This window comes from Protopterus annectens, chromosome 12.part0 (genome assembly GCF_019279795.1).
Source record: "Protopterus annectens isolate FY-2018-M chromosome 12.part0, PAN1.0, whole genome shotgun sequence".
NCBI lineage: Eukaryota > Metazoa > Chordata > Ceratodontiformes > Protopteridae > Protopterus > Protopterus annectens.
This window is the reverse complement of record NC_056746.1, coordinates 1,309,091,394-1,309,115,476: the sequence shown is the minus strand read 5'-3', so window position 1 is coordinate 1,309,115,476 and position 24,083 is coordinate 1,309,091,394. Positions and strand designations below refer to the sequence as shown.

General features: G+C 46.9%; 1 protein-coding gene across 1 annotated transcript in view; it reads left to right on the top strand.

The window, feature by feature from the left end:
• The window catches only part of LOC122817164 (DNA (cytosine-5)-methyltransferase 3B-like), a 1,566,941-nt gene that overhangs the window by 1,467,205 nt on the left and 75,653 nt on the right, over positions 1–24,083 (top strand). Inside the window, exon 20 of the mRNA XM_044090371.1 lies at positions 21,175–21,244. Coding sequence (XP_043946306.1) covers positions 21,175–21,244 — 70 coding nt within the window. The remainder of the gene's footprint in view (positions 1–21,174; positions 21,245–24,083) is intronic.

Here is a 24,083-nt window from a genome sequence, read left to right as displayed (position 1 = left end):
TGACTGTGGTCTCTGTGTGCTGTTAAGGGAAATTGTACTTTACTGTGTGTGTACTTGCCTTCCTCCCAGTATGTATGTCCCCCACTGTTGCCAGTGGTGAAGATTGAGGCTCCTTGATTACTGGGGCAGTGCTGGGGTGTCACAGGTGGCTTCACTCCAACAAAATCTTGTTGGACCATTCCTTTATCCCTCCTCAACCCCAAGCCATAGTGACCACGGATGCGTCCCAGATAGGATGGAGTGGCATTATCTGGGAAAGACAGTCCAACGCACTTGGCAACAGCTGGAGGCCAATTTGCATATCAGCATTCCAGAGATAAGGGCAGTGCTCTTAGAGTTGCAGGCATTTTAAGAAACCCTCCTCTTGGGAAGAATTCCGATTCAAACAGCAATATGTCAGTACTCTGGTACATCAACAAGAAAGGGGCAACCAGATCTTACCCTCTTTGTCGAGAAGCGCTTAGAGTATGGCAATGGGCAATATCTTCTGACCACTTTCTAGTATCAACACACATTCTGGGTAGCTCAAACATGATTGCAAACCAAATAAAACGTGCCTCACGAGTGGTCTCTCAATCCAGTGGTGGTGGAAAAGATATTCCACCACTGTGGCCAACCTTGCTGCGACCTGTTCGCATCCCTTCTGAACAGCAAGTGCAGCAGTTACTTTTCCATGACCCCCCCCCCCCCAGAGATGCTCTCCTTCATGATTCCCCCCCGGTCTGTTGTACGCCTTTCCCCCAATTCCTCTAATATCCCAGTTTCTAAAGAAAGCCAACAGGTCGAAGAACAGAATAATTCTCATTGCTCCATTCTGACTTCGACAGGTGGTTTCCCTTCCAGTGGCTTCATCTGTTTAGGAAACCCTGGATATCTTCAGCATCTCAAGCTCACTGAATGGATTCTCCACTGCCCATGATTGCCAGGCATTCTTCTCTTACCTCCCCAGTCCAGTGCATCATTCTAGCCCACCACAAACCTTCAACAAGAAAATTGTACCTTAACAAGTGGCTAATGTTTACTAAGTGGTCTTTAGACTCTAGTCTTGACCCATATTCTGCACCTATTGATAGAGTTCTGGAGTTTTTGACTTAAATCTTTGAAACAGGAGCATCAGCCTCTACTATTCAAATGCATCTTGCTACGATCTCTGACTTTCATATTGGTGTAAATGGTTCATCCCTTATGTCCCATAAACTTTGCAAACCCTTTATGAAAGGAATCTTAATGCTCAGACCGCCATATAAAGAATCCTCCATACCATGGGATTTGAATCTGGTACTTCAATCTATTTGTGATCTTTTTGAACCTTCTGCCAGTTGTGACTTGAAGTTTTTGTCATGGAAAACTTTATTCTTGATAGCTATTACTTCTGCTAGAAGAATATCTGAAATTCAGGCCTTATCCTGCAAACCTCCCTATCTAATCTTTTATAAGGACAGGGTCTCCCTGCAAACAAATCCCTCCTTCCTATGAAAGGTTGTCTCTGAGTTAAATATCAATCAGACTATACAACTCCCAGTCTTTTTTCACAACTTTTGCTATAAAGGGGAGTACTGTCTGAACTTACTAGATGTACACAGAGAATTACATTTCTATCTTCACAGAACAAAGGAAATCAGAAAATCTGATCAGCTATTTATTTCCTTTTATTCAGTCACTTTGAGAAACCCAGTCTCTAAAGTTATTCTAGCTAAATGGCTTAGAGACTGTATCATTTTTGTCTATAACAAAAAAGGGAATGCACCTACTAGGACTTGTAAAAGCCCTTTCAACTAGAGCAATAGCAGCTTCTGCAGTTTTTCATGCCAGAGCTTCTTTAGATATTTGTGCAGCGGCGACATGGGCATCTCCTCAAACATTTATTACACATTACAAGCTGGACCTGGTCTCTAGGGATATGCATCATTCGGCTCGTTGGTGCTCAGAAATATTCTTCCATGAGACCTATCGAGATTCAGATAGCTAAGGACTCTGTCCCACAGTCAAGGAGTATGTGACATTTGACAACATCAGATAAAGAAGTTATGTCTTACCATAATGTTCCATCTGTGTTGTCAATCTTCACTAATCCTTGACATTCCCCCCTCCTTCTCCCTGCCTTAGATCTGTTGGTGGATCGGATCTCCAAAGATTGTCTTCCTGATAGAGACACAGATATGGCCTCTGATATGTTATTTCTTGTCTGTCATTATTGTTTACAAACTCGATCTGAGGTGATTTTGTGAGGAGCATTATGGTTAGAACTTAGCTCAAGAGTTTTTGGAAGGCGCAACCTGGAAAAATGGCCGAGTCAGTTCTGAGGCTTGGAACTGAGACCACAGTCAAGGATTAGTCAAGCTCGACACCACATATGGAACATTATGGTAAGACATAACTTTTTTTTCCTCCTTGTATTTCCAGCACCAGGTGCTATAATGTGTGTTTTCCTGCTGGTATTTAAAGCACCAGGTGGTATAATGTGTGGTAGGGCTCTGTGGCCTAGAAGTCCCTGGTCTGGGTTTTCCTGAGGACTATTGCCTTCCCCTCTGCGATTACTGTTGCTGCATATGAGGCCTTTCCCTTCCTGTTTTCTTGTGACTTGAGTTTTGATTGGGAGGGAAAGGATGAATGTTTAGTGAGAAAAATTCCTACTGAACCTAGGTGGCTTGAGTTAGAGGAAGTCTTTGAACGTTTGCATGGATTTTGCATTATTCTCCATCTTTTTTATCGTAGCCACAGCCTTTGGTCCAAAAAGGGAATCCTTATCCAGGGGTGCATCTAGCAGTTTAGATTTGACATGCTCTGGTAATGTCTGTTCCCTAAGCCAAGCATGCCTTCTGATGACCGAGCCAGAGACAGCAGCTCAGGAAGATGCCTCTAGGGCATCATATCTGCAGTGCAAGAAGTGCCTAGCTACCTGGGAACTGAAGTGGAAGGTTACGAGAGGGATGAGTCATTGCTGCTCATAAGTCAGGACTGCAACAGTGAATACACTCAAACATCTACATTTATGGTAAGTGTACACAACTGTACTTTTTCATGCCAACATTTCCAACACCAGGTGGTGGAACGTGTGATGTTATGTAGTCCAATCTCGCCTACATTCTTACTCGTGGGTTCGGAGCCGAATATCGGCTCCGACTCGGCCAACTTTTATTTACTAGCTCGAAGTCTCTCATTGGCTGGGCCAAGCAGGTATCCCATGCTGCACTGCTCCATAACCCCAGATCTCATTTGCCGCTTGTGTAGCTAGGACGTGGTCTCGCTTGGGTGTGGCTAAGTACTGTCTTTTTTCAATTTCTCTTGAGAAATTTGCTAGTTGTTCAACCACAAAAGCTTTTTTAATAGCTATTCTTCTTGTTGCTTGTTTGTAGTGTTTTTTGTTCGTGTAGTTGATATCCCTAACTGTTTGGTGGGCTAGGCACGTTTTACTTAGAGGACCTAGTCCTCCTTTCTGTGTGTAGTGCTCCGTTTACTTTTGTGGAAGACTTCTGTTAGTGTATATTTGGATAAATGTGTTCTGCTTAATATTAAGTATTGTATTGTGAGTTAGTAAAGAACCATTTTACTTGGAGGTTCTTTGGTTGCCTTGTGTAGTCTGATCAGTAGTTTTCCCGCCTTTACTGTTTTTCCGGCTAGGTTGTTTTCAGTGGTCTGATTGTGTAAGATGTCTAAGGATCAGAAGGAACATAAACCTTCCGGTTTTAAAAAATGTTCCAAGTGTAGTTACAAAATGTCCATTATGGATGGGCATTCCGTATGTGTTTACTGCCTAGGAGCTATTCATTTGCAAGAGTCTTGTAGCTTCTGTCACGCCTTCAGTCTGAGAGTGCTCCAGGAGAGGAAAAATAAACTAATATTGAAGGGACTCCTAAAACCTTTGTTTGAGGAGTCTTTAGACTCGACTTCTAGTTCTCAGTCCAAGTCTAAAGCTTCGAAGGCGAAGAAGAGACCTCTGGCTCCGTCTGTCTCCTCGGAGCCCCCGGAGAAAATTTCTAAACTTGACTCTACCTCCTCGGCTCCTCTGTCCTCGGGGCCGCAGGAGGTATCTGTAGTACTGGAATCGGCGTCGGCTCTTATTTTACTGGGACCCATTCGGAGCCGGTCACCCAGTGTTAGGCATGGTTCTCCTGAGAAGAGATCCCAGTCTCCCTCTCTGTCCTCTAAATCCTCCAGGCTTTCTGATTTGGATGTCGATAGGGTGGTACAGAGGCTCCTGCAGTCGCCGGTGTTGGTAAAATTATTCTCGGCTCCGACCCAGTCGGCTCCGGAGCTCGTCCCGATGCCTGTGTCGATGGTTCCTCCTCCAAGCACTTCCTTGTCTTCGGAGCCGGAGTGCTCCGCTCCGAGTGATGTTCCTGCGCCAGCTCTGATACCCCTCAAGGGTTTATCGGTGCTGATGTCGGCTCCGTCCACAGGGTTCGGCACTCGGGTTTCCTCAGTCGGGCTCGAGGGGGATACTTCGGGACACCTATAGGTTCCGAGCCTCCCTCTCGGTGCATCGGATCGGGGGACCCCTATCCTGGTCATGGCCTCAGAGGCCGGTCAGTCCTTGGATTCGGGGGGACCCGCCTTCGAGGCCATGTGGAGCGCACTGGCCAGATCGTCAGTTACATCACCCGGATCTGTCATTCCGTCCCTTTTCACCCCGGCTAGAGCCTCTGACGTCCCCCTATCTGTAGATGGCGGAGCCCAAAGATCTGGGGATACCCCCATAAGTGGTCCCCAACTTTCTGAGGTCCCCCCAGAGTCTGTGCCTGAGGAGCCCCCTAGAAAGAAGTCGTGCAAGAGGAAGCACATAGACTCCCAGGGCGAGTCTCTCACTTCTAATACCGACCTCGAGGAGTCAGAGGGGTCCCCCAAGTCGTCCTCTGATGACGTCTCTTTCTCTGACATCCTGGAGATATTGAGACAGAGAGGCAACTGGCCATCCAAAACCCCCTCTGAGGAGGAGTCGGTATTCCACAAGGCCTTTGGTGCTCAACCCTCTGCCTCCTGGGTGTCTCCACCCTTCGACGAGCTCTTGGATTTAATTTGTCGAAAGGTGTGGGAGAATCCTGGTTCGGTGGAACCTGTACCCCCAGGAAAGAGTTTCTGTCCAAAGGGGTTTCTGTAGATGCCATGGTGGTGGCGGCGGCCACATAGCAGGAAGTAGCCGAGTCTTCTTCCTCCATCCATCCTCCTAACAAGGAGTCTAGAAGCATGGACCGGTACGGGAAGCATACCCTCTCGTCAGCGACCTTCACCCTACGGTCACTGAACTACCTCTGTCATTTTACTCGGCTCCAGAGAGATCTCCTCAAGGAGTTAGGAGATACTCTAGCAGGTAACATACCTGAGGCGATAGCGCACACGGTTAACGCCCAGGTGTCTACCCTCAATTCTGTTGTCAACTCGTCCATGAGGCTCATATCATATGCAGCCGAGGGGGCGAGTAGGGCAGCCAGTTCGGGAGTAGCCCTCAGGAGGCAAGCCTGGATGCACCTGTGTCATTTCGTGGAGGCCTTCAAGTCTTCCTTCACTGACGCTCCTTTTGATGGGTCCTCTCTCTTTGGGACCAAAGTGAAAGACACCCTCACCAGATGCGAGCAATAGGGAAAGACCCTGTCTGCTGTAGGGGTCCGTTTTTCCCTTCCCTCGAGACCTTACCCCAAGGCTCAGAGGGGAGGGAAGATGTGGTTCAAGAAATCGCAGAAGTTTTTCCCGGCCGCACAAGGTGAGTCCCCCTCTAGAGGCAGGGGAGGGGGAGGTTATTCTGGAAGACACCGCCCTAGAGGCAGAGGAGGCCCCCGCAATTCGGGAGACCGCGATTCTTTTCGCGGTTCTTCCTACCATCGTTCCTGATTGTTGCCCGACTGTGCTATTCTGGAGCCAGTCGGGGGCCACATATCGTTGTACCCGGAAGCCTGGGAAAGCATCACACAGGATCGATGGGTATTACGAATAGTTTCCGGAGGTTATGCCATCCCCTTTTCATCAGACCCCCCTCCAGTCAGGAGAATCCCAGACGTTCCACCCAGTCAAAGGGATCACACAGCATTAGAGGTTTCAAAGCTGCTAAAGAAGGGAGTTATCCAACCTGTCCCCTCAGACCAAATCGGATTAGGGACTTACTCAAGACTCTTTTTAGTGCTGAAAAGAACAGGGGACCTGAGACCCATTCTAGATCTCAGCAGATTAAACCACTACGTTCTGAAGTCCAAGTTCCAATGGTCACCCTTCAGTCCATTTTCCCTTGCTGGAAAAAGAAGTATGGATGTGCTCCATCGACCTCAAGGATGCTTACTATTATATCAAAATGGATAGGGAATCCAGGAGTCACCTACGCTTTCGGCTGGGAGCCAGTCATTTTCAGTTTCATGCCCTGCCCTTTGGTCTCACCACAGCCCCCAGGGTGTTCACCAAGTGTTTGGCGGTGGTGACAGCTCACCTGAAACATCAAGGATTCCAAGTGATTCCGTACCTGGACGACTGGCTCCTCTCCGCCCCCACCAGGCATCTACTCATCCGAGCCAGGGATGCTACCATTACCCTCTTTCAACAACTAGGAATAACACTGAACTGGGAAAAATCTGCCTTGCTGCCCTCAAAGTGTGTCACATTTATAGGTGCAGAGTTAGACACCGTTCAAATGCAGGCCTTCTTGCCTTACGACAGGATCAGAGTATTACAAAATCAGGATCACGCTTTATTACCCCTTAGGAAAGTACAGGCGAGATGTGTTCTTCAGCTTCTGGGCACCATGGCAGCTACCATTATGTTAGTGCCGCTAGCGAGATTACACATGAGGCTTCTTCAATGGCTTCTCTTTGCCCAATGGTCTCTCCAAAAACTCGCCCTTTCCCACCAGATCCTACTCACGGACCGATGCAAACAGGATCTCGGTTGGTGGCTGTGCTCCACCAATCTGGACGAGGGGAAACCGTTTGTTCCTCTGTCACCTGTCGTCACGGTGACCACGGACACCTCCCAGATGGGGTGGGGGGGGGCATTATCTTGGCAGGACGGTCCAAGGCACGTGGCAAGATCACGAGGTACATCTGCACATCGATGTCTTAGAGATGAGAGTGGTGTTATTGGCGTTGCAGGCACTTCAGAGCTCTCTTCCTCTGGGGACGATTGCAATACACTCGGACAACATGTCCGTTGTGTGGAATCTAAACAAACAAGGAGGAACCAGATCTTACCCCCTGTGCAGAGAAGCCATGCGAGTGTGGCAGTGGGCAGTGTCTTCCCAATGTTTTCTAGTGGCAATGCACATTCCGGGGAAGCCCAATGTGATAGCAGATAGGCTGAGCAGAGCTATTCTGATGCCTTATGAGTGGTCCCTGAACCGTCTGGTTGCGGAACAGATTTTCAGCAGGTGGGGTCAGCCTTGCTGCGATCTTTTTGCCAATCCCCTCAATGCCAAATGCAGCAACTACTTCACCCTGATTCCCCCACAGGGGGAGTCACCCAGGGACGCTCTAGTCCACAATTGGCCCTTCGGGCTGCTCTATGCTTTCCCTCCGTTTCCTCTGTTACCAAGAGTGATTCGGAAAGCCATATCCTTGGGAAGCAAGATGATTCTAATTGCCCCACACTGGCCTTGCCAGGTCTGGTTCTCCTTTCTCCATCCATTCGCTGTGGACAGTCCTTGGATTCTGGACCCAGTACCAGACCTACTGACACACATGTCGGGACAGTTCCATCCCTCCCTGCGGACCCTCAGGTTGACAGCCTGGCTACTCCACTTCCGTTGTTAGTCAGACTTCATCGTTTTTCACCTGAGGTGGTGCACATTTTATCCTCTTCTCATAAGTCTTCGACTAGGAAGATTTATTCCAGTAAATGGAAGAGATTCTCTATTTGGGCTCATGCCCAAGGAATTGACCCTTACACAGCCCCAATTGCTGCTGTTTTGGATTTCTTGTCCATGCTCTTTCAGCAGGGCTCTGCGCCCGCTACCATTAAAGTCCAGCTGGCGGCTATTTCAAACTTTCATTCCTCCTATGAGCCTTCCCTTATGGCTCATATACTGTGTAAGGCCTTTCTAAAGGGCATCTTATTACTCCGGCCTCCTGTGTTAGAACCTATCATGCCCTGGGATCTAAACTTTGTTTTGCAAGCCCTTGCTTCTCAACCTTTCGAGCCGGCTGCCACCTGTGAATTAAAGGTTTTTGTCTTGGAAGACAGCTTTTCTAATAGCCATCACATCAGCAAGACGGGTGTCAGAGATTCAAGCTCTCTCCATCAAACCCCCGTATTTAATTTTTCATAAGGACAGAGTTTCTCTTAGACCTAATCCGTCCTTCCTTCCCAAAGTAACATCTACTGTGAATCTCAATCAGTCTATTGAGCTGCCAGTGTTCTTCCCTCAATTCTCGAACAAGGCAGAGTTTAGATTTCATCAACTAGATGTGCACAGACAATTACGATTCTATCTACACAGGACCAAACACCTACGAAAATCTGACCAATTGTTTGTTTCCTTTTCAGAAAATAGAGTGGGTTCCCCTATTTCCAAGGTTAACATTTCCAGATGGATGTCGATTTGTATTTCCTTTATTTATTCTTCAGCGGGGAAAAATCTACCGTTCCCCGTCAAGGCTCACTCTACTAGGGCTGCTTCTGCATCTGTGGCATACCATGCCAGACTATCTTTGGATGATATTTGTGTTGCAGCCAGGTGGGCTTCCCCGCACACCCTTATTACTCATTACAAACTGGACGTGGCTTCTAGAGGCCTGGCTTCCTTTGGTTCCACAGTCCTCAGGAGTATCTTCCTTTCAGCCTCCCAGGATAGAGGTGCTGGGGACGCTGTTCCGTGAGTAAGAATGTAGGCGAGATTGGACTACATAACATCAAGAAGTTATGTACTCACCATAACGTTCAATGTATGTAGTCCATCTCGCCTCACATTCTTACATACCCTCCCACCTGCCCCCTTCCTGGAGGATCTGGAGGTTGGGATTGGTGCTAGAGTACCCTTCAATGGTAGTTTGTTTTTTCTTATTCCCCTTGATATTGTTCTACCTTATTGGATTGTTGTTATGCATGAGGTGTGATTGTTGGATTCATAGCAAACTAGATCTGGGGTTATGGAGCAGTGCAGCATGGGATACCTGCTTGGCCCAGCCAATGAGAGACTTTGAGCTAGTAAATAAAAGTTGGCCGAGTCGAAGCCGATATTCGGCTCCGAACCCACGAGTAAGAATGTGAGGCGAGATGGACTACATACATCGAACGTTATGGTGAGTACATAACTTCTTGTTTTCCCTCTGGTATTTCCAGCACCAGGTGCTATAACATGTGTTTTTCCGCTAGTATTTCCAGCACCAGGTGCTATAACGTGTGTTTTCCCACTGTTATTTCCAGCACCTGGTGCTATAATGTGTGTTTTTTCCCACTGGTATTTCTGACACAGGGTGCTATAACTTGTGTTTTCCTGCTGGTATTTCCAGCACCAGGTGCTATAATGTGTGTGTTTTCACACTGTTATTTCTGGCACAGGGTGCTATAACTTGTGTTTTTCTGCTGGTATTGCCAGCACAAGGTAGTATAATGTGTTTTCCTGCTGGTATTTCCAGCACCAGGTGCTATAATATTTGTTTTCCTGCTGGTATTTCCAACACCGGATGCTGTAACGTGTGATCTGATGTTGTTAATCTTCTTTCCATTCATCATTGATGGGTTCGGTTCCGAGCCCTCTGGACCGAGTCGGCCTATTACCAAGCTCGTGCCAGCCAAAAAACTCTCGAGCCAAGTCTCTACCCAGAATGCCATTCTCCCTGTTACCTCAGATCTCATTTGCCGCGTAGCCGTAAAGCCACGTTTCAGCTGAGCTCTCAGCTAAGTAAAACTTTTTTGATATTTGTGTGAAAAATTTTGGATATCTTCATATTTTATTAAGCAGTTAGTATTTTGAGTGTCTTTTCTTCTGTCTAACCTTGTTTTTTCGCTCTGTCCATTGATACTGTTGGTAAACTTTCAAGTGCCATTGTTGGTAGGGCCTTTACTCCCTTACTCTTGGGGTATTTCTTCAATACCATAGTTGGTATTGTCTCTCCTGTTTAACCTATTAGCTTTGACTTTTATTCAGGTGTTTCCCTTCTTTTCTCTACATACCAGTATATTGTTATATTTATGACTTTTTTGAATGGAGTTGATTTTATTATTGTTGGATTATACAGTTGGCCTGTGGTGTTTTTTTTCGATCAAGATGTCGGATAAGAAGGGTACTTCAGGTTTTAAGCATTGTACTTCATGTAAGGGCAAGTTACCTATCAGTGATTCTCATGATGACTGTGTATACTGTTTGGGAGTGACCCACCTTTCGGTGCAGCCTCCATATAACATTTGTCAGAGTTTCAGTCAACGCACTCTTAATGAGTGCAAAAATAAACTCATTCTGAAAGGGTTACTCAAATCTCCCTTTTCAGAGGCCATTTCTGCGATGGTCTCAACCCGTCCTTCTAAGGACAAAAAGACATCCCACTCTCTTCCTTCTTCACTATCGGGTGATCAGAGCAAGCCTGGGAAATCATAGGTCTCAAAGTTATCTTCAAAGCATAAATCTGCCTCTTCGGCTCCGTCTTCTTCGGCTCTGACCATCTCAAAACCTTCGATACCGGCGCCTGTTTCAGCACCGGTCCTGCCTCCGGCACCGATCATAGACCTTACTACACCTATTTTGACTTCGGCACCTGTGGCCACTTCGACTCAGGGCACACCTTCGACTACACCATTAGTTTCCATTTTGGAACCGACTGTTTTGGCTCCTAATGTCACTTCGGCACCGAGCATTGTACCAACCTCACTGGATTTGACCGCTTTACTTCTGGTCTCAAAACTAGAGACTTCGGTGTTGGCAGACCTTGCATCACGGACCTGATACTCCCCTTCTATACATCTGTTTCTGGGCCAAGCGTATAGTCCATTCCTTGAACGTCCTGACTCTCCATCTGGAGTATCCACTAGATCCACCAGGAGCCTTTTGGAACACGACATGGTGCGTCTTGTAGACAAGCTGTTGTTAGCCAGGGGGATTCCCTCAGTTTCTAAGACCCATCCACCTGCAGGACTTGGGTTGTCTTATCCACGGACTCCATCTTACACTCCTCCTTTGACCATCTCAGTTCCGAAGCCTTCTGCTCCGACATCCGTCTTGGAACCCATCACCTCGGCACCTACGGTGCATCTCACTCTGGCTCTGAGTTTGTCCCTTTGGTCTTCAGTTCCTGGTGAACGGGTCCTTCCTCAATCTGGTGATTGGGAGACGGGTGCATCAGCCCGGGGTACGGAGCCACCTCTCTTCTCGGTTCCATCCTAGGCACCGATAGCTGAGTCCGTGCCGATCCTACTTGATGCTCCATCCATGGGGGCAGGTTCGTCGGAGTGGGGTGTGACCCCGGTCCCTTGGTTGTCTTTCTCAGTTCCTGACTCCCATCCATCTTTGGGCGGGCCTGCCTTCAGCTCGATGACGAGGGCTGTTGCTTTTGGCAGCACTCCTTTGATGTCAGAACCCCAGTTTTCACCCCCTAAGCTGCAGCTTTCACAGACCACCACCCCCAGGACACCGGGCAGAGAAGCCGCAGGATACCCCTGTTCAGGGTACCCGCTCTTCCGTGTCCTCCTCAGAGACCCCCACTGAGGAGCCCCCTCAAAAGAAGCCATGCAAGAGGAAGCACATGGACTCACCCGAGGAGTCTGTATCAGAAGACATGGCTTACGATGATGGTGAAGGGTCCCCATGTTCACCTCCTGATGATGTCTCCTTTGGAGACATCCTGGAAATGTTAAAGCAGAGGGGTGACTGGAAGCCCTCCAACCCTTCATCTGAGGAGTCCGCGTTCCTGCAGGCTTTTCACACCCGACCTTCTACCTCTTGGGTGTCCCCGCCTGCCGACGAGCTCGTCCAGCTGATCATGCAGTGCACTTGGAAGAACCCTGATTCCATTGAGGCGATCTCTCAGAGACCAGACAAACTTATTTCCCCTCCCGAGGAGAACCTGCATTGGTCCAAAGGGTTACCAGCTGATGTTATGTTGGTGGCGGTGGCCAAGAAAAAGGACTTGGCTGAGGAAAGTCCCGCTGTCCACCCACCCAACAGAGAGTTCCAGGTGGTGGACAGACTTGGGAAGGGTGTTTTTGCATCAGGGACCTTTCCTATACGGTTCCTGAATTATTTGGCACATTTTACGAGGCTCCAGGGGGACTTGATCTCCGAACTCTCTGGGACGCTCGCAGGACAGTTGTCTGACGAAGTCAGGGACAAAGTGGCCTTGCAGCTCGCAACCCTGGAATCAATATCCAACTCGTCCATCAGGTTGCCGTCACATTCGACAAAAGGGGCAGCTAGAGCAGCGGGTTCGGGCATTGTTATGAGACGTCATGCCTGGATGCGCATTTGTGACCTTGCGGATCCCTTCAAGTTTTTCTTTCTGAATCCTCCCATTGAAGCTTCATTCCTTTTTGGCTCCAAAGTGAAGGACATGCTAGTCAGGTACAAGCAAGACAGAAAAACCCTGTCTGCCGTAGCCCTACAGTTTTCCAACCCTCAACGTACCTTCTCCAGGAATCAGAGGAGTGGAAAAATGTGGCATAAGAAATCTCAGGGTCCTTTCCATGACGCACATGGTGATGATTCTCCCAGAAGCAGAGGGGGTAACAATTCTGGAAGATGCCCCTATAGAGGCAGAGGGGGTCCTCGTAACCAAGGCTCCAGAGACTCCTTTTCTAGACAGCCTTATCAACGCTCTTGAGGAGCAGCCCGATTGCTTACCTCTGGAAACAGTCGGGGGTTATTTCTCTCTGCACCAAGCTGCCTGGCAGTCTATCACCACCGATCATTGGGTGCAGAGCATTATCACCAGAGGTTACACCTTTCCCCTTTCTTATCAGCCCAAATTTCCAAGAAACTTCCAGATGTTCCACCCAGTCAAAGGGAAGAAGCGGCTTCAGAGATTATAAACCTGTCTCAAAAAAGAGTCACCCAACCAGTCCCACCAGACCAGCATGGATCTGCATTTTACTAGAGATTCTTCTTGGTGCCAAAAAAGACAGGGAACTGGAGACCCATTTTGGATCTCAGCAGCTTAAACAAGTCTGTCACCCAAATCAAATTCTGGATGGTCACGATTCAGTCCGTTCTTCCCTTTCTAAGAGAAGGCGATTGGATGTGCTGTATAGATCTCCGGGATGCATATTACCACATTAAGATGGACAAATGCTCCAGGAGTCTGCTTCGCTTCCGGCTAGGAGCCAGTCATTATCAATTCCATGCCCTAGCTTTCAGTCTCTCTATAGCCCCCAGAGTGTTCACGAAATGCATGGCAGTGGTAACAGCTCACTTGAGACTAAAAGGATTCTGGGTGTTTCCATATCTGGACGACTGGCTCTTTACCGCCTCCACTGGGCATCTTCTGGTAACAGCACTGCATTATAGTCTCTCTCTCTCTCTCTCTCTCTCTGGCAAAATTGTTGGGAATAAGGATTCATTGGGAGAAATCAAACCTTATCCCTACACAATAATTAGAGTTCATTGGAGCAGTGTTCAATACCCAGTCCTGTCTGGTATCACTCCCAATTCACAGACTCCATCGACTGAGGCTTCACCTCCAAGTGATACTCTCTTAAACAGCAGTCTCTGCAAGGGAAGTTCGTCAGGCCCTAGGTTCTATGGCTGCATCAATCCCAGCAGTGCCTCTAGCAAAGCTACATATGCGGATTCTGAAATGGCTTTTTCTGTGTCAGTGGTTCCCAAACTATCACCCACCTCGATTACCAGATTCGAATAACCAACTCCTGTAAACAAGACCTGCTTTGGTGGATGAGGCCAGACATAGAACTTTGGAGTCACCCATTTCAACCCCATCAGCCCACACCCATTGTGACCACGGATGCTTCCCTGATCGGGTGAGGGGGGCCATTTCCAGGGAAAGACTGTCCAAGGCACATGGTCCACCTCAGAGGCCCACCTGCATATCAATGTTCTGGAACTGAGAGCTGTGCTGTTAGCATTGCAGGCCTTCCATTCAGCTCTCCCTTCCGGGAAAATTGCAATTCCATCAGACAATATGTCAGTGGTCTGGTATGTCAACAAGCAAGGAGGAACTAAGTCCTACCCTTTATGTCGAGAACTCCTGAGAATTTGGCAGTGGGCGATAGCTTCCAACTGCTTTCTGATAGCAGCGCATATCCCGGGGAGCTCCATCGTGATTGCGGACAAACTGAGCAGATGCATCCTCATGCCTCACAAGTGGTCACTCAACCCTGATTTGGTGTCTGTAATCCTCAGCCACTGGGGCCAGCCTTGCTGTGATCTTTTCACTTCTCCATCAAACACCAAGCGCAGCAGCTATTTCGCCCTACTTCCTCCAGAGGGGGGAGTCACCGAGGGACGCTGTGATCCACGATTGGCCCACGGGACTTCTTTATGCTTATCCTCCCATCCCTGTGATCCCACAATTTCTAAAGAAAGCTCTTCGGTTGAGATGCAAGGTGATCCTCATAGCCCCATTTTCGCCTTGACAAGTTTGGTTCCCCTTCCTTCGGCCTCACCTAGTATACCCGCCATGGATTCTGGACCCTCTACCAGATCTGGTTACTCAACCTTAAGGGTTGAGTCACCCAAATCTGTCCAGTCTTAAGCTGACAGCTTGGTTTCTCCACTTCCACTGATCACCAGGCAAGCTAATCTCTTCTCGCCTGTTCGAGATATCATTCTGGCCTCTCACAAACCATCCACCAGAAGACTATATTAGGATAAATGGAAAAGGTTCTCGATCTGGTCCAAGGATAACATGCTAGACTCGTATTCAGTTCCGGTTACTGCAGTGCTTCAGTACTTGGATAAGTTTTTTGATAATGGAGATGTCCTTCAAGGATGCATCTGCAGTCATCACATATGGGTTGTCCTGCCTCAGGCAGCCCTTCGGTCGGCCGGATTCCAAAGTCTGGGTCTGGGGCCTCGGCTGATGTCGCACTTTCCCCGACATCAGAGCGTCTGGGGTATAAAAGCATCAGCCGACACCATTTTCCTCAGTCTTTCTTGCCGCGTGGTGCCCGAAGCAGAAGCAATTCGCAAGTGCCGGTCGGCCAGCTCCTGTGATTCAGCTACCGAAGACTTCGAAAAAGCTAAGTACCCCGTTTCATGCCTCAGCCGATGTCAGTTAAAGTTAATAATTGTTTAACTTGTGGGAAACAAATACCTGATAAGGATTTCCACTCTTACTGCCTCCCCTGCCTAGGCCCAGACCACGACGTCTCGGCCTGTTCAGCCTGTGCTTCCTTCAACCGACGAACTCTAAGGCGTCGGTCGGAGTTTGCAGAGGAATTCTTTGGGGTTAGTTTTGCTTACAAGATGCCGTCGGAGACTCCGACTTCGCATTTAGTTAAAAAACGGAAGGACAAGGACCGACACGTGCGGGCCGCGGTTTCAGCTGAAACCACGGTCAGGCCTACCGCGAGTGTCTCGGTCTCGGCTGAAACCGAGTCCTTGGTACTTCCGATTACCGAAACCGCGCAACCGACTACCTCTGCCCCGGAGGTCCCGGCCGAGTCGGTTATTGAATTACCTACTGAAACTGGTGTCCAGGAACCTTCCGACACCATTCCTTTAGCTATACCTCCTGTTTTGATGTGTACTCTGATGCTAGTACAACCCCTGACTCTCTCCCTCCGGCTCCTGCCAAACCGATAGGTACTACAGGGTCCCGGACTCACATCTTCACCTGTACAAGGCCCACTCTGCTGATCCAGAAACTATTTCACAGGGCCCAAAAGGGGTTGCAGCTGCCACTGCTAGAAATCCTCTACCCTCTGAAAGGGAGTCCAGAGCTTTAGAGAGATGGGGTAAAAAAGTGTATACTTCTGCAACTCTTTCCATGAGGGCATTAAATTGTCAATTTCATATGATACAGTACCAAGAGTATTTGTTAGGTGAATTGCATAAGAAACTGTCTTCATCTGAACCCCTTGATCGCAAATCCCTTCAGGATCTGGTACATAACTCCCAGCAGGTTAGTAACCATTTCTTGCAGTGTGGTTATGATGCATTGGAAGCTTCATGTAGGTCAGCTATGACAGGTGCAGTCATACGTAGGCATGCCTGGCTGAAGGAACAATCTCTGCCAGACCATGTTAAAGCTAAGCTTTTGGATGCTCCTATGGAAAAGCAAAAATTATTTGGTTCCACGGCTCAAGAGGTCTTAAAGAAATTTGAAGAAAAGGCAAAATCTGTGCAAACAGTCAAAGACTTTTTACAAGTCCAACCACCGAGATTCAGCAGAAATTGGCCTACTAAGAATTGGTCCTTTCCGGACTCAGACGGATCTCAGAGAGGCAGGAACAGACGTGCCAGAGGTAGAGGGCAAGCTAGAGGCTCCTACAGAGGCCGTCAATGGCAGCCTCCCAACCAGAGAGGTAGTGCAGGAACTACAACTGCTACACCAGGACAGACTCAATGACTTTGTTTTGACTCCGCTGACCAGGGCTCAATTAGAAGCACCTTTGGGCGGAAAGCTTTCTTTATTTTCAAAAAATTGGCACAGCATTACAAGGGACACATGGACACTGCAAATAATAGACAAAGGATACAGGTTCCATTTCCACACATTGCCAAAAAGAAAAGGCATGCCAAATCTGCCACCGAATCAGAGGGCAGAGGCTTTGAAACAAATTTCCAACTTAATACAAATGAAAGCTATAGAAAAGGTTCCTCTTTCAGAACAAGGCCAAGGATTTTACTCCAGACTATTCCTTGTTCCAAGAAAAGAAAATCAATGGAGGCCTATTCTCGACTTGTCCACACTGAATACTTACCTCATTGTGCCAAAATTCAAAATGCTGACTCTACAGCAACTCCTTCCCATGCTGGGCAAGGGGTCTTGGCTGGTGACTCTAGACCTCAAGGAGGCATACCTGCATGTCCCTATCAGACAAGATTGCAGAAGACACCTCAGATTTCTTGCAGGGTCAGAGCATTATCAATTCTCAGCATTGCCCTTTGGCTTATCTACTGCGCCCAGAGTATTCACGAAATGCCTGGCATCAGTAATTGCACACTGCAGACTTCAGGGGATTCAAATTTACCCATATCTGGACGACTGCCTGATACAAGTGGACAGCAAGCAAACTTTGTTAAAGGACTTGGATTATGTCATACACCTACTTCAGGCCTTGGGATATACAGTCAACATCCACAAATCAAGACTTGTTCCATCCCAAAGAATAACTTTTCTGGGTGCGGATCTAGACACTACCACCCAAATGGCCTTTCTCACAGAAGAAAAACAAAAACAACTACTGGATTACTTCAAGAATCTGACAAGACAAACTCAGCTGACTGCAAGGAAAATCCTGCAGGCCCTGGGTTACATGGCATCTTGCATTCTTCTGATTCCACAAGCAAGGCTGCATATGAGAAAATTACAGTGGTACCTAAGGAGTTTATGGACTCAGCACAGTCACAGTTTAGAAACTTTGATCCCACTCATTCCATGCCTCCAAAAGGAATTTCTGTAGTGGGCTCGAGCCTGCCAGTTGAACAGTGGGTTGCCCTTCAGCAAGCCAAGAGCCAACCAAACCATCACTACGGATGCTTCAGACCAAGGTTGGGGAGCACACATGGAGGGCAGATGTATCCAAGGGCTATGGTCACAAAGGGAGCTACGCATGCACATAAACCAAAAGGAAATGCTGGCAGTGATACATGCAATCGAGGCCTTCAAACTTTTTCTTCATCAGGGCCTTCTACTCATAAGGACAGACAACACCACAGTGATGTGGTACATAAACAAGCAAGGAGGCACCCATTTCTACCCTCTTTGCAGACTGGCAATGAACCTATGGGCACTTTCCTTGAAACTCAACATACAGCTGCAGTCCCAGTTTGTGCCAGGGAAAGACAATATACTGGCGGACAGCTTAAGCAGAAATATCATGGATGCACACGAATGGATGCTGCACCCAGACATCTTCTTACTCATAACACAATCATGGGGAAGGCCAGAAATAGATCTCCCCCCACAATCATCAACTGAAGAAATTCTGCTCAAGGACATACCACCCACAAGCATGGAAAGTGGACGCTCTCTCTTTCAGCTGGGAAGCTCTAACAGTTTATGCTTTTCCACCTCTCCCATTAATGACCAAGGTCTTACTGAAGATCAGAACAGAGCAGCCCAGAGTGATTCTGATAGCTCCAAACTGGCCAAGACAGCACTGGTACCCACTGTTAAAGAGCATGTCACATATGACACCGTGGCCTCTCCCTCTATGGCCACTTCTACTGACACAGCACAATTTCAAGACTTTGCATTCCAACCTAAAAACCTTGCAACTAACTGCCTGGAAAATACCTTGACTCCTCCTCAGGATAAATTATCCCAGAGAGTCAAGGATATTATTATGGAAGCTCGCCGGCCTTCCACAAGGAAGGCATATTCAGCAAAATGGAAAAGATTTCACAATTGGAACACAACAAAGGGCCTAGATGTGACAGTGTTGAACATGGCACACATACTGGAATATTTGGCAGAATTGTTCCACAACGGCCTGTCCTACTCTTCCATTAAGATACATGCCTCAGCAATTTCAGCAGAATACAATGTTGATCCACCTGTCTTCTCTCATCCTCTCCTGAGACAGTTTCTAAGAGGAATCAAAAACATCAATCCTCCAAGGAAACCACCTCTACCTACTTGGGACCTTAACTTCGTGTTGGAAAAACTAACACTTCCTCCCTTTGAACCAGCAGCATCTGCGGATCTACAGTTTCTGTCTTGGAAAACTGCCTTCCTTCTGGCCATAACCTCAGCAAGAAGAGTATCTGAGTTACAAGCTCTAATGGCAGTACAGCCATTTCTTATTTTTCATCAGCACAGAGTTTCACTGAGAACCAATCCTACATTTATGCCAAAGGTGGTATCCAGGGTATCTTTGAATCAAGCTATTCACTTGCCTACCTTCTTCCCACAACCACAGAACAAAGGGGAGAAACTTCTGCACACCCTGGACATACACAGACAGTTGTGCTACTACTTGGACAGAACTAAAAGTTACAGAAAGACTGACCAGCTGTTTGTAGCATATGCTGCTGGGGCACAAGGAAAAGCAATTTCCAAACAGACAATTTCAAAATGGATAGGAAATTGCATTTGTTTTTGTTACTCCTTTCATGGAAAAACTGTGCCAGCTAACATTAGACCTCATTCCACGAGAGCCACAGCCACCTCCACAGCCTTCCTAAGAGGGGTGGCTACCAAGGACATTTTAGAAGCTGCTACATGGAGCTCCGTGCATACATTTGCCAAGCATTACAATTTACCTTTATATTCCAGATCCAGAGCAGGCTTTGCTACGGCAGTCCTGCAGGGTATTTTAGCTACACCATCCTTTACTTAGTACCTCCTCCCCCAGATTGGCTATGGTATTCTACCCATATGTGATGACTGCAGATGCATCTTTGAAGGACATAGTACAGTTTTGTACCTACCATAAATGTAGATGTCCGATAGGTATGCATCTGTAGTCAGGTTTACCCTCCCTCCTTCCCCTCTGTGGTATTTTTTGGGTGCTTATCCACTCTTATAGTGGTATTTCTTGGGTACTTACCCCTCTTATAGCTAGCTGGGGGATCTATTATGGAGTATTTGTTTTTATAGTACTGTGCATGTTTGGATTTGTTTTTTAAAAGGCATCTCTCCAAATTTTAGCCTTCCTTAGAGGGCACCTGGCATCTGGGGCAAGAAAAACTGAGGAAAATGGCGTCGGCTGATGCTTTTATACCCCAGAAGCTCTGACGTCGGGGAAAGTGCGACATCAGCCGAGGCCAGACCCAGACTTTGGAATCCGGCCAACCGAAGGGCTGCCTGAGGCAGGACAACCCATATGTGATGACTGCAGATGCATACCTATCGGGCATCTACATTTATGGTAGGTACAAAACTGTACTTTTCTGCCTCTACAGTATGAGTGAATCCAGCAGCAATTTCCAATTTCCACAATGGTATAGATGGCACCCCTCTTATCTGTTTACATCTTTGCAAGGCTTTCCTCAAGGGGACCTGTCATGTCAGGCCTCCTGTCAGACATCCGTAGAACCATGGAACCTCTCTCTAGTCCTTCAGTCTTTGACTGAAAAACCCTTTGAACCTGCTGCGGTGTGACCTGGTAGCCATTATCTCTGCCAGAAGAGTCTCTGAGCTGCAAGCATTGTGTATCAAGAGGCCCTATCTGGTCTTTCATAAAGACAGAGTATCAGTCTGGACAAATCCATCCTTTCTTCCCAAAGTTGTTTTTGAATTCTCCTTTAACCAGACTATTGGTCTACCAGTGTTTTTTCCGAATTTTGCCAATAGAGGAGAGTAATGCCTTCACTCCTTAGACGTACATAGACAATTGAGATTTTACCTAGACAGGACCAAACCTATCTGTAAATCTGAACAGCTTTTCATCTCTTTTTCTGGGCCCAAAATGGGAGAGGCTGTTTCCAAGGTTACATTATTAAGATGGCTAAGGAATTGCATATGTTTCATCTATTCCTTCAATAATGAACCTATGCCAAAAGTTAAAGCTCACTCCACTTGATCTATGGCAGTATGTATAACATTCCACTCCAGGGCTTCCATGAATGATATCTGCGCAGCAGCTATTCGGGCTAAGCCTCGTACCTTTATCAATCATTACAAATTGGACTTGGTGTCCAGTGGGAGAGCTGCCTTCAGCTCAATGGTACTCGGGAATGTTCTTCCATAAGGGCCAGCCATGGACCTCAAGGTAGCTTGGGATTCTATCCCATCAGTGATGAATGGAAAGCAGATTAACAACATCAGATAAAGAAGTTATGTCTTACCATAACATTCCATCTGTGTTGTTCATCTTTTTTCATTCATCACTTCCCACCCTCCTGTCCCCTCCAAAGGCTCTTGAGGGATGCTTTGGCTCTAAGTGGTGCCCTAGGGCATTTGCGCAGAAGTGGCCTCGGCTTTACTTCTTTTTCTATATCAAACTCAATCTGAGGTAACAGGGAGATGGGCATTCTGGTTAGAGACTTAGCTTGAGAGTTTTTTTGGCTGGCACGAGCTTGGTAATAGGCCGACTCGGTTCTGAGGGCTCGGAACGGAACCCATCAGTAATGAATGAAAGAAGATGAACAACACAGATGGAACATTATGATAAGACATAACTTCTTTTTTTTCCCTTTTGCAGGCCGCTCGTAGCATCACAGACTGATAAGCTTGAACTTCAGGACTGTCTTGAACACAGCAGGATAGCAAAGGTAAAGCCACATTTTTATGCATTTCTTTGATTTCATTTATTTGCTTAGTATATATATTTATTTTTAGTTAGGCTTCATTAGAGTACATACAAATGTCTCTTTTTCAGCACTAGACTATCAGCTTTATTCTCATTAAGTTATGTGCTCTTTAAGGCAGAATGCAAGTAGATATGGAGAGAATTCAACAGTTCTGTTTTCTTTTCTTTTCTTTTATGTGAGATGCTAGAAGGGAAAAGCTTGTCTGTAACACTAGATGTTTTTCGTGTTTACATTTGGGTTATCTGCTTGCAGTAGCCCTCAGTCGGCCTGATTATCAAAGTTTTGGGTCCTGTGTCGGTTGCTGTCTCATCTTCCATGACGTCAGGGGTATAAAGCATGCAGCCGATGCCATTACATCAGTCTTTCTTGCCGTGCGGTGCCCGAAGCAGAAGCAGTTCGCAAGAGCCGGTCGGCCTGAAATTTTCGTTTTCGAGTTTCAGAACCAAAGTCTTCAACTAAAGCTAAGTACCTCATTGGGGAAACGTTTTCTTGCTCTAACCTGATTTCAGTAAAAGCCAATAATTGTATTTCTTGTGAAAAGCAAATACCTCACAAAGATTTTCATTCATACTGTATTCCTTGCCTAGGCCCTGACCACGACAAACCTCGCTGTTGGTTTTGTGCCTTATTTAAGCAACGAACTGTTTGTCGTTGGTATATTTACGCTTTTAAACATTTTGGTACTCGGTTCAATTATCCAGATATGTCTTTGGTAAGCCATCCGACTACCAACATTCCGAAAAAACGCAAAGATAAAGACAGAGACAGGCCGCCTAGGTCCAAAGCTGCCGACGACGCTTCTCCTAAGCCAGTCGCCAGTTCGCCGGAACTCATTGAAGCACTTTCGTAGCCCCTGATACCCGCTTCTTCAGATTTGCAGGCCTCTACTGAGACCTATTCGGAGTCCGGTATGCCGCAAGATGCTTCAACTGTGGAACCTGCGGATGTCTCTACCTTGGATGGGTCTGGAGGCGCTGTGCAGGCACCGGCTTTTGGGGGTGTATTCAGGCCTACTGACTTGCATATGAAACCGACGCCATCTTCTACTACAAGGCCTAAAACTCAAACCATGCCTAGAAAACTGACGCCCAGACCGCATGGTCAGGCCTCCATGCCTAAAAAGCAAATGATAAGAATGGCTGAAGACCTTATTACTTTAATCAGGGGAAGCCAACCTTCCCCCTCTAAGAGACCTAGGACTGAATTTGCTTATGATACTTCTGACCAGGATTCTGAAATTTCTGTCTCTTCTGATGACCAGGATTTACCCTTATCTACCTATGAGGATTCTGATGCAGAGGACTCTATTCCCATTCCTTCCCCCCAGAGGATTTCTCTTTTGGTGAAACCCTGCATACTGTTAGGGGACACTTTCGCTGGGAAAGCCAGGATTACTCTGATTTTAAAAAGAGGCTTAGGAATTTCTTACTCCTGCCCCAACACAGGCCTTTAGCTATCCCTCCTGTACTAGACATTATTGATTATGCCTTTTTGGAATCTAGCTTGGCCCCTGACTCTTTACCTGCTGCTCCCAGAAAACCTGATATATATTACAGGGTTCCTGACTCTCACAAGTTCCTTTTTAAAAATCCTACTGTGGATCCTGAGACCATTTCACAGGGACCCAAGTGCATTAAGGCTACTACTGCCAAAAATCCTACACCCTCTGATAGAGACTCCAGAGCACTGGGTAGATGGGGTAAGAAGGTATACACTTCTGCAACTTTGGCCATTAGGACCTTAAACTGCCAGTTTCATATGTTAAAGTATCAGCAGCATATTATTGGATTGCTTAAACAGAACATTATGTTGATTCCTGGCTGTGCTGAAAATAAGGATTTACAGGATTTAATGCATTCTGCTGAACAGGTTGGATACTTTGCACTGTGGTTTTGATTCACTAGAGGCATCTTGCAGGGCTGCTGCCACTGGGTCTGTACTTAGAAGGCATGCTTGGCTTAAGGCGTAATCTTTGCCAGATCATGTTAAAGCTAAATTGCTGGACGCTCCCTTAAATCAGGACCACCTGTTTGGCAACAAAGCAGACTTCTGAAAAAGATGGAGGAAATAGCTAAATCTTTGCAAACTGTTAGATTTCCTACAAGTACAACCCGCAAGACTTAGTAGGTATTGGCCCTCTAAGAATTGGTCTTTTCCTGCCTCTTCCAGGCCTTCTCAGTCCAAACCCAGAACTAGCAGAACACCCAGGCTTTAGTCCCAGGGTGCACACAGAACTAAGCAGTGCGGGGCTCCCACTTCCAAATCAGGGAATAATAAGACTCCCCCCTATGGTAAACTGTCTCAATGACTTAACTTTAAAACTTCCAAGCACTTCTCAACTGACTGCTCCTTTAGAAAAACTGGAAACTCATTACCCAGGACAAATGGGTTTTAAATATAGTTTCCCCAAGGATACAGATTTCACTTCCACACGATACCAACCCCAAACGGTTGGCTAGATCTACCCCCATATCAGTGGGCAGAGGCTCAAAAGCAAGTACTCTCTCTCTTAAGCATAAAGGCTATTCAGACTGTACCAGAAGAGGAAAAGGGACAAGGTTTCTACTCAAGACTTTCCTGGTACCCAGAAAAGACAACTCATGGCATCCTATCCTGGACCTTTCCATCTTAAACACCTTTTTAGTGATTCCAAAATTCAAGATGGTAACTCTTCACCATTTACTTATTATGCTAGGCAAAGATGCCTGGTTGGCAACACTGGATTTAAAGGAAGCCTACCTGCACATCCCAATCAGGGAATCTTGCAGAAGATACCTATGCTTCAAAGCAGGCTACATGT